The 11,805-nt window shown below is 32.6% G+C and overlaps 1 protein-coding gene across 1 annotated transcript; it reads left to right on the plus strand.

Annotated features, from left to right (window-relative positions):
- Positions 1 to 11: 11 nt before the first annotated feature.
- LOC100814638 (dolichyl-diphosphooligosaccharide--protein glycosyltransferase subunit 1B) lies at positions 12 to 8,067 on the plus strand. The gene is made up of 9 exons (XM_003536300.5): positions 12 to 237; positions 708 to 752; positions 1,202 to 1,833; positions 2,613 to 2,760; positions 3,462 to 3,641; positions 3,741 to 3,809; positions 6,424 to 6,513; positions 7,593 to 7,741; positions 7,825 to 8,067. Exons 1-8 carry the CDS (start codon positions 115 to 117, stop codon positions 7,713 to 7,715), a joined length of 1,410 nt encoding a protein of 469 aa, XP_003536348.1. The 5' UTR covers positions 12 to 114; the 3' UTR covers positions 7,716 to 7,741; positions 7,825 to 8,067.
- The last annotated feature ends 3,738 nt before the right edge of the window (positions 8,068 to 11,805 follow it).

An 11,805-nucleotide genomic window follows, 5' to 3' on the forward strand; every position in this document is an offset into this window, starting at 1 on the left:
AAACCAGACCCAATTGTGTTTTGTTGACCCAAAATGAGAGTCGAGCGAGAGTTACTAGAGAGAGTATCTAATAAACCGAAAGTGTCTTAGTCTTCCCTGCTTCCGTCAACTGCAATGGCAATGGCAATTGCAATGGTTCCTCAACCTCTGCTGACCCTTTTCCTCTTTTTCTCCCTTCTCTCAATTGCCAACTCTTCTCCTTCCCAACACCTTCAGATCGCCAATGCCGAACGCAGGGTAAGTTTTCTCTTTCCCATCTGCTTTCGCTCAAGATCTGTCACTAAATGGAAGCAATTGTTTTGGGGGTGCTGATCACTGCCTACAAAATTTGAACATGCCACATGGGTATATCTCAGATTCGTGTAAATGGTTCATTCTTGTGTCAACTGTGTTCTTTGTCCTCCCCTTTCTCTTTTGGTGCCACTCTTGTGTTTTTTAGAGTTTTGGGAAATTGAACACTATTATTCTAGTTTGTTTGTTAAAAAAAGTTTTATTATTTGGGGAGGCTACAAGTGGACTAGTTTGTGCTCTTTCTGGAGTACGAATTTTGGTAAATTAAGTTGAGATGACTTTTTTTTTTTTCATTACAATTGTTGATATTTGTATGTGGTTTTTTGTTTGTTGAGGAAATATATTGTATATGTTCCACTATATTTTGGCATCTTCCAAATGCTCTTGAATGACTAATATGCCAACGATCCTTGCAGATTGATTTGACTTCTCACATTATTAAGGTGTACTTGACATTGAAGGTAACCTCTCCATAGTATTACACTTTTTGGTCTATCTTGTGTTTGTCATGGTTGTTGCTTTGCATATCTGTAAATTGTGTTCTATATTCAGCTGTGAGTAAGGATTTGACTTAAGTGCAGTATATGTCTAGATGGAGTGGGTATGCTCAGTAGTATTTGATTTAGTTACTGGCATATAAAAATCATGTTTCATTGTTGTCTTGACTCCAGATGCATTAAATTTAGTCCAATTTCTGTGAAATTGGTTTGAAGATCACGATTTACATGTACACTTGAGTCTATTTGAAGTTTTTAACTTGTTTTGGATTCTTAGATAATGTGAATCAGAAATTGTTAGGGCCAAATTTCTCTTGAAATCATTTGTTTTTATTTCTTTCCAATGGATTGTGCTATTAAAGCATCATTTACGGAATTTGCAAATCTTATATTTCAAAGAGCTGTCCTTTCAGGTTGAAAATTTGGGGACATCTCCTGCTTCAGAAGTACATATTGCCTTTTCGCCCACTGAAGTAGAACATCTAGCAATAGTCAAAGCTGCTGCAACTTCTGGGAAGAGGAAGAAGAAAACTTATGTTCCTCTAGATGTCAAATCTGCTGAGCTACCTGATGGACCAAATGGAACTAAGTTTTTCTCTATAACTTTGTTAACTCCACTAAGTAAAGGTGAAACCACAACACTAGAGGTGCTTTACATATTGACACATTCTCTGGAACCTTTCCCAGTAGAAATAAGTCAATCAGAGTCACAGTTGGTTTATTTCCGTGATAGTGCAATATTATTGTCTCCCTATCATGTCAAGCAACAGACAACTTTTATTAAGACTCCAAGCACCCGGGTAGAATCATTCACAGTGGTGGACCCCACTAAACGTGCTGGTACAGAGTTGAAATACGGGCCATATGAAAATCATCCCCCGTATTCATATTCTCCTGTACTTATTCATTTTGAAAATAACAATGCATTTGCTGTTGTTGAGGAGCTAGAACGTGAAATTGAAATATCTCACTGGGGAAGCATTCAAGTCACTGAGCAATATAGCTTGGTCCATGCTGGTGCTCGACATAAAGGTGTTTTTTCAAGGTATATTTGTTATCTCCTTTTTATTTAACTTGATGCTTCAGATCCTCATTTAGTTCTTTGGGAAATAACATGTGTAACTATTAAAATTACAATTTAAAAGCAATAGAAAAATTACATACAGGTCTTCTAAAAAAAAAGAAAAATTACCTACATGTCAGAATGCTCCAACATGTTGAAATAGTTATTATTTTAGAAGTTTGGCATGATCTTTTTTCTAATATTTTTATTTATTTATTGTATGCGTATTATTCTTATGTGTATTGTAATTCGCCAAAGTGCTCCCATCTCTTGGAAAACTATCTAGTTTTTCACAATTCTTCCTGGTTTGATAATTTGGTAGTAACTTAAAACTGTCTTTTTCCTTCATGTTTTAATTGTAACATTTGATGACAGCATCAATGAATCATTTTTATTAAAGTAGTTAACTGCAGAGAAATGATTGTTTTAAGATTTTTACCACACCCAGGCAAAAGCAGATAGATTGACACTTGCTTCATAGGCACCCTATGTTACTTATTTTATGTTTCTGTGGATTGCACAGACTCATACTGTAGTTATTACTCCTGTATTAGGAGTTTAGGACTTCCAAGAGACGGAAATGGCATCATTTTTAACTTATACTTTACCAATTGATCTGCTGGATTTAGTTGATGGAACATTAACTAATAGTATCTTTTGGTTTATGTGTAATATATAAATTCTTCTGAATTTATTTTGACATTTCCCCCTTCATATATAATTTTTATTTTGTATGTATAACTGGAGTTTTCTGTTGGCAGGGTTGAATATCAAACTAAACCAGGTGGTACTGGTGTTTCTTCATTTAAACATCTTTTAGCGAAACTACCCCCTAGGGTTCACTCAGTATACTACAGGGATGGAATAGGAAATATTTCCTCTTCACATCTACGTACAGATTCTTGGAAGGTAATATATGTTATTGGGTCTTAATAAACACATTCCTTTTCTCCAACCTCCCACTTGACATTGTCATTGCTCACTTTTATATTTTTCTTTCTTTAATATCATATGCACCAGTTCTTTTCTTTTTCTCCCTCTTTCTTTTGGGAGACTTAACACTTGGGTTGAAGGAAGAACTAGAAAGCAAGTCTACAGCTCTTTCAATAGGTGACCACATGGTTGTGTTCATCATAAGTGAGGCATGGTGCTTTTCATGCTTTAAAGTAATGTTATTCTTGTCAACATAAAGAGCATTATTGTCTTCATTATTTGGCCTATGATTATGTTTTACTGGAGTACTGTTAGGATTCCCACATTGAGTAGAATACGAAGCTCAATGTGGTAATTAAGCCATGAGACTCTCCCACCTAATGGACCAGCCTTTTGGGTTGGACTCTCCTCTTGTGCTCAAGTCTTGAGAAGTACTTGGTAGCATTGACATCATAATGAGTTGATAGAAACAAAAGTATGAAACTAGGAATGGAAGTGATGATTTATTATAGTTTTTACATGGTTTGCTTCTATGTTAATGAAGAACAAAAGTTATACCAGTTATTTTGGATGTGTAGATCACAAAGGAGTTCAGTCTTGAATGACAAAAGGATAGTTTTTGTTTTAAAATGTCATATTTTCTGATTCATACTTATTTACATGTTTATTGATTGCAGTCAGAACTTGAAATTGAACCTCGGTATCCTCTATTTGGAGGCTGGAAATCAACCTTTGTCATTGGTTATGGGCTACCATTGCAAGACTTCCTTTTTGAGTCTCCGGATGGCAGAAGATACCTCAATTTTACTTTTGGTTGCCCTCTTGTCGAGACAGTGGTTGACAAGTTGATTGTAAAAGTGGGTTTGTTATTATTAACTGAAAATTGTGCATCAACTGCTTCTGTATGCAATAGTGGAGGTTTAATTTACCCTTCTTGTTGAACCATTAAATTTCAGGTTGTGCTGCCAGAGGGATCCAAAGATCCCACAGTTGAGATTCCTTTTGAAGTGAAGCAACATCTAGAGGTAATGTTCTCTTAAAGATAATGCCGTTTGTGCAACACTGGTTTAGTTTCAACTGCAGTCAAAGCTTCATCTGCATTAAAATTTTGTAACTCATCAGCTGCATTTCTCTATCTTATTACAAGGGATCACTGCTTATAATATGCTCAAATTCTCCATGTATGTATACTAAAACATTTGCAAAGTGATAAGTTTAACTCTCAGAATTGGAAGACAGACGGAAAAAAGAAACCCTCTTCCAAATAGGTCATTTCAATCACTACCATGATGATTTGAGGATATAATGTATGAATATATGGATATTGGCCTCTGCTTTATATTATATATATGTTGCTTTACTGTCTGGTCTTAAAGAATTACATGGTGATTTGGCCTTTCTTGGACCTATGTATTGTATTTGTATATATTGTGAAAATCTCTCACTACATGCCAAAGTGGGACCTGGCTTTGAGCATTCTCTATAGTAATGCAATCTTATCTGGTAATCTATAAATGTGTTTATTTGTAGCAAGCTTTAAGCTTGAGGGGAAGGATTAAGATTTTAGGACTTTGGACTCCTATTAATTTTGAAGTCTTATTAAGTGGAGCTTGTACTCATTGTACTACTTTAGTACTCAACTTTAGTAGTACAGTGATTTGTATTATAACATGCATCTTGTATAATATAAATCATTCAAACTCTCCTTGTTGGATCAAGTGGCCTCGGAATAATTAAGAAGGGGGGGTTGAATTAATTTTGAACGTGTCTTGACTAATTAAAAATTCATCCTTCTTAATGTTACCTGATTCAAATAGGCTTTTACTACTAAGTTAAGAAAGTAAAGAACAGAAATAGAAACTTAACCAAAAGTAAAAGTGATAATTAAAAGTACATGACGGAAATTAAAGAGTGTAGGGAAGAAGAAGACAAACACAAGATTTATACTGGTTCGGCCACAAACCATGCCTATATCCAGTCCCCAAGCAACCTGCGGTTCTTGAGATTTCTTTCAACCTTGTAAAATCCTTTACAAGCCAAAGATCCATAAGGGATGTATCCTCCCTTGTTCTCTTTGAAAAACCAAGTGGATGTACCCTCCACTTGAACTTATCCACAAGAGATGTATCCTCCTCTCTTGTTCTCAGTATAACAATCTCCAAGTAGATGTACCCTCTACTTGTACCCTCTACTTGTACCACAAAGGATGTACCCTCCAATTTGTTGGGACAAAGAATTCTTAGGCGATTAGTCTTTTGAATCTTTGTAAGGGGAAACAAAAGATATCTCAGGCGGTTAGTCCTTTGAAATCTTTTGCTTAAGGGGAAGGGAAGAATCAAAAGAATTTTCAGGCGGTTAGTCCTTTGAATCTTTTGTAAGGGAGAAAAGAGACACAAAAGAATTCAGGCGGTTAGTCCTTCGTTCTTTTGGCAAAGGGAGAAGAGAATGAAAAAAATGAAAAGAACTTTTTTTGGAAGAGAAAGTGTTGATAAAAAACTTTTAGAAAGATGAAGAGAAATGAATCAGAAAATTTTGTAGAAAGATATTGAAAGATTGATTGAAAGATGTTTGAGAGATGATGTTGAAAAAGATTGAAAGATAGATGATTCAAAGATGATTGATGATGATAATTATGATGATAATTATTGAAACTCATGCCATGGTCACATATTTATAATCTCTTGATGACTCAAGTCAAAACTTGTGACTCTTGGCAATTTCTTTAAAACTAGTCATTTAAAAAGTTGTGACTTTTGAAAAAATCTTCAGAAACAAGTCACTTGAAGAATTGTGACTTTTGGAAATGTATTTTTCGAAATCAGTCACTGATAATTGATTACCATTAAGGTGTAATCGATTACACATCAACAGATGTGACTCTTCATTTTGAATTTTGAAAATTAAAACGTTTAGAAGCTCTGGTAATCGATTACAAGTATTGTGTAATTGATTACACAAGTTTAAAATACTTTAAAACTGTTTAAACATAGGTTATAACTCTTGAAATTTGAAATCTTAACGTTTTGAAACACTGGTAATCGATTACTACCTTCTGGTAATTGATTACCAGAGAGTAAAACTCTTTGGTAATGATTTTGTGAAAACTTCTTGTGCTACTCAATATTTTGAAAAACTTTTTTAGTACTTATTTTGATTGAGTCTTCTCTTGAATCTTGAGTCTTGAATCTTGATCTTGATTATTCTTGAATCTTGATTCTTGAAACTTGATTCTTGAATCTTTGGATTTTGCTTCACTCTTGATTCTTTGGCATCATCAAAATAATCTTGGAAGACATTGTTTTCACACTTCTTTCCTTTTCCACCCAATCCTATAAGTTCAATAGAAAATTTCTTAAAATATTAGAATAACCGAGAAACATTACCTATAACTTATTGAGAAAAGAAAAAAGGGGGAGGGGGTATTAATATGTTAAAGAAATAGTTCAATTTGTAATCTTTGATTGAAAAGAAATTATTCTCTAATTATATACAATTTAACTTCAATTTCTCCAAGATGTTTCATTTTTCTTCTCTAAGTAGAGTTTGATTCTGCTCTTGAAGAATTTCACTTGTTGTACTTGTAGCATAAAGCATTTGATTCCCTGCAGCTAAAATGGTTTTAAATTTTGAACTTTGCAGATCAAGTATTCATATCTTGATGTTGTCGGCAGAACTGTGGTGGTTCTAGAAAAAAGAAATGCAGTTCCTGAGCATAATGCTCCTTTTCAGGTATTTACCAAGCCCAATGTGAAAAAATAAATAAATAAATTTAAAATTGATTTGGAATGTGGCCATTTCACAGGTTCTAACTTCCAAGAGCAAGAAATTTGTTTGTTGCAACCCCTTAATCAAGGACTAATGCTACATTTCATTTAATGTTATGATGCAACAAAAATGATCAGCACCATGTTAATGACCAAAGAAATTATACTAGGGGCATTTAGAATATCATTTATCTTATATTTAGGAGAATTATTTCATAGCAATGACAGTCCTATGAATGAGATTTTTAAACGTCAGGTGTATGCTAATGAATGGAGGACTAATTGCAGATGAATGTTGTGTTTGACATGAATCTGTTTATTTATCCTTTTTGGCAATGTTATGCCTTTGGTTGCTCATGATTTTGGGCTTAAAGCTTACAAATGATGTCTAGTAAAATTCTTCTTAGGTGCTCTTTTCTCTGCTCATGATTTTTTCTTGGTTGTAAAAACCAAGAAAAAATTATTTTCATGGATTTCTCAAATAATTTTAAACAGTTTTTCTGCCGTCTTTTCTCAGACAACAGAACAACAAGTAACGATTTTTCATGCTCTCAATCACTACTTCATATACTCTTGTACTTCCCAGCCCTCCTGTCTCATGCCCCTTTTTGCTTGTCTCATGCCCCTTTCTGCATGTCTTTAAACCTAAAGCAATTCCAATTGTCTCATGTCTGATATTTAAATGATACATGTTGGATGAAGTTTGAACAATGTATTTTTAGTTCTTGCATCTGGAACAAGGTTTGGATAGAACTCTCTCTCTCTCTCTCTCTCTCTCTCAACCTTCATAGAAGCTATCTGCAACTGCAACTATAATAATGGAATTCACAACATATTTTATAATATGTTATGAAATCATGGACTTATTTTCCAAATAAATTTCTGCATAACTTGTCAAATCTTCATGGAGAGGAGACTACACCTAAAATTACTTGAAGTTTCATGACTTCATGTGTGATCTAGGTCTATGATTTTCTTTTGTTTTCATTCTATAAATAATCTTCTGCTCACTATGGTCTTACCATGTGTTTTAATTTTTTATAGGTGTACTACAGTTTTAACCCCATATTCATGCTTGCTGAGCCATTGATGCTGGTATCTGCATTTTTCTTGTTTTTTGTGGCTTCTGTGGCATATCTTCACATTGATCTTTCCATACGCAAGTGATGAACACCTAGCTAGTTTCTTGAAAGGTATGTGTTAAATCCCCTCTTTCAACTATTTTTTATGATTAAAACATTCTCTTCTAATTAAAGTGTTTTGGCTTGTTTAACAGGCAGTGACTGAGCAGATCCAAGGTTCCTTATTTTTGAAGGTCATATTGCATTTTGGCAATTTTGTATGGAGTTAAGAGGATTAATTGCAGTTATAGATATACTTGTTTGTACATTTTTTCCCAGGCAATTTGATCTTGTGCCATTCATCCAACTAGCTTAAAACCATTTCTTCCATTTAAGAAAACATAGGATATGTTCGTTAAAGGCCATCCTAAAGGCACGTAATGGGAAGAAACTTGTAAGATCTTGCTTACTAGGTATTAGAAATATTTATGTGATACTTAGCAATCAATATACAAACTTTAAATGAAATTAAAAAAAATGCGCGTATTCCATTTCGTTTAAAACGTAATCCGCACGTAAATGAATGGCGTTTTGGTGAGAGGAACCTATACGTTGAATTGTATGGCTAGATTATTGTAATTTGTAAATTTATGATATAGTTAGTAAAATATTCTTACAAATAAGTAATAGTGTCGTTGTTGAATGTGAAATTAAAGTGAGAAACACCACTTAGCCTGGAATTTTGCCCGAACTATTTCATATCTTATGCACCATGTGCTAGTAGTGCAGGAAATGGCTTAGTTAAAATGTGTTAAGTTTTTACAAATACTAATCAAATTTTGTATTTCAATATGACCTATGCATATGTGCTGTTTTTTTTAAGGCTTGGCTTGGCTTTCTACCAAGACGTTTTAAATACAAAAGTTACATTTTAAATACCTAAAGCAAGATAATACTAAACAAGTTAACGAGTCCAAAACTTAGATAATAAGTTTAATCTTCTAAATTAACAATTAACAAGCAAGAGCGAAAGTAGGCCAGATAGCATGTTTTTTAAATTTAAGTCTAACACTTATTTATATAATACGAGCCATCAAGGTTTCAGTTAGATTTTGTTTTGAATAAATTTCCTAATGAATATATTATCTCAATTTGATCTATAGTTTCCTTAAAATCCTAAGAAATAATCTTCAGATTTGTTTTCATTTCCCTTGCAAGTCCCCCTCCAAGGAACTTTTTTTTTATATAAGTAGGAATCGAACAATTACAAGTAAAGATTTCTTATAGTTAAAGAGGTCCCTAGTGAGACATTTTTTGTCTTGAGAAAGTGAGACATTGTTTCCATACACAACAAACGTTTTTTATAGAATAGAAACTATTTGTCTCTACTTTTGTTTATAACATGTAGGTAAAAAAAAATATTTTATCTCTCATTTGCTATCTTTTGTCAAGGAATTTTTTTTATTAGTTAGCACAGGAAATTAGAGACACAAAGGAAATAGGAAATTTAAATCCTAGACGTTATGATATTTACTTGATGTAAATTGATTGTCAGGTTCAGGTCTAGAAGTCCCAAATAACCAATTTATTTTTTCGCAAGCTTTGAATATAGCATTAAGTCTGTAAATCGTTAAATTCAAACTTTTTTATTACTCAAGAGTCAATTCATTCGTATAATATAGCTCACTCTACGTCTCTACCTATCCACAAACTTGTTCAAATTCAAGTAGCCCCTGAAGAGTGCAAAAAATGAAATTAAAGTAGCCCCATAAAGGACCATGATGACCATATTTTTATTCCGTCTTTCAATATTACAAAAAAATGATTAGTATGTTAAACTTCTAGTTCTAGATGCTAAACAATCGACTATTGAGAGCAGGAAGTGTTCAAAGCAATAACACTCACTCTTGAATTATTATTAATGTGGATTCAAACTCGTGTATTCGGGTCGTATATACGTATTCTACTAACTACCAATTGTGTTATCCCAGAGAGGCTATCACTTTGTCGTTATATGTGGAGACAAATTCTAGCGTCTTGTTTTAATAGTAATAATGAAAATGAGTATTCTATAGATAAATAAATACAATAAAGATATAATCAAATTGTCCAGAATACTAGCACATGTCAAGCTGTCATGATTTTTTTCCCAGTCCAATGATGATTTTGTGTTTTTCTACATTTCATTTGAATGGCTTTTTAACTTGTTTTTTTTTTCAGTGCAAAGCACAAATTACTGTTATAGAAACAACTTCAAAATTGTGGCTGTACTTGTATTGAATTCTTGGTGAAATTGCATGAGGAGAAAGGGAATTTGGATTCCTAACCACTCTTACCATCTTTGTTACCAACAAATTCTAAAAATATGACAAGCATAATTTAGATGTAACTTTTAACTATGTTTGTGACAAACATGATATATGCGCTGTTTTTGTTGTAGCATCTTGATTGAGTTGGTCGACCTATGTACTTGCTGAAATTGAACCATGATTTACATAAATTTTTAGAGCACACCTTATGTTCAACAGCCCAAAGTATGTTTCCAAGTTATTAGTTCCACTGTAACCAAATTCACAAGTTATAGAAAAATAATAATCATTTTTTTCCAACAATCATAATCATCTTTTGTCTAAAATTTCACTTTTTTGTTTTAGTTCGATAACTTTACTCTTCTTTTTCTTTTAGTAAAAAACATTTACGTACTGATTAAAATACCAACAACTGTCACAGACATGCAAAGAAGATAAATCATTATTAACAAACAAAGATTTCCCCATTTATGAGAGAGAATGAGATGGAGCCTATAGGGAGGGGGAGGACTTCTTTTGTAAATTTGTTTTGTTTCTCTTCTCTGATGTACAAAGATTTTGTATTTATAAAGGAAAAAAAAAAAAAAAAGAGGATTTTGTTTTGACCAGATAGGAAGAAGATTGAGGCATTGAATGGAAGTATAGAAAGTAGAAACAAGCAACAAAAGCTTATGAATAAAAATATTTCAGTGTTTGGAAACGGCTTAAGAGTCAACACTTTGGGTAGCATCCAAAAGTCCTTTTTTTAAGCACCCAAAAGGAACACCATCCTCGTCCCTTGGGTATCCCCTCTCCTGGCAGTTATGATTCTTTGTCAACCAGTAATATCCATGCTTCCCAAAAGCGTTTGAAAACTATCATTGAACAAAAAAAAAAAAAAAAAGCGTTTGAAAATTACTAGCTTGTGATTAGTTCTTATTTAAGGCTTAAGATTTTAATTATATGAAATTAATTTTAATTCTTTATTAGGTCATTTTTTTATTTAGGTGTTTGAACTCAAAATACAAATTAAATTAACAATCAAATAACATTTATGTTGTAAATTAAAATGAACTATTATGAACGATGATATTTTTTTTACAGCCGAACGATGATATTTTTAAAGTTAAAAGGGGTTGGGGGCAAATATTGATCTTACGTCATACACGGTTCATTTTGGATTCTAATTCTTTTTAATGAACAAGACAATAATTCACCAATTAAAGATTAAAAAAAAAACAATATGATTTTCTTTATATAGAATTATCATGAGATAAAAACATGCTTTTTTATCTGATGTTATTAAGTGTTTTTTTTTTTGTGAGAATTGAATATGTTAGACAACATTTATAATAATTCAAGCCTTGATGTTATTCCGTGATTATGTGTTTTCTTCTTGTAGACAAGATTAATTCTAAATTACTAAAGATCTATTTTTTAGTAAGCATTAAAAGTGTATTTTTTGGTAATAAAAAACATGATTTTCATTTATTAAATTCATGTCTATGTTATAAACGTTCGATTTTAAAAGCAAAAACACATGTTGCTTAATACATAACCTAGAGACGAACTGGCTTTGAAGAAACCCTATTTTTTCGTCTCACGATTAATGCAAGACAATCATTCCCCGCAAGTCATGTTTATTGATTGTGTATTTCATCCTAACTACCAAATCATTGGCTCGACAACGAAGCTGTTATCTTCTTCTTATTTAAGCATTTATTCGAACTATCATCACCATTAACATTTCATTTACCTTCCTGCCCTCAAAATAATCTTTTCTTTTTTTCTAATTTCCAAACATTTTTTAACCATTTACAATAAGAGTGCATTAACAAAACAATGAATTTTTACAGAAAAAATCAACATGGATAATCTTGCAACAATTATGTTGTTATTCTATCCAAC

The sequence above is a fragment of the Glycine max genome, chromosome 10, assembly GCF_000004515.6.
Source record: "Glycine max cultivar Williams 82 chromosome 10, Glycine_max_v4.0, whole genome shotgun sequence".
In the NCBI taxonomy this organism is placed as follows: domain Eukaryota; kingdom Viridiplantae; phylum Streptophyta; class Magnoliopsida; order Fabales; family Fabaceae; genus Glycine; species Glycine max.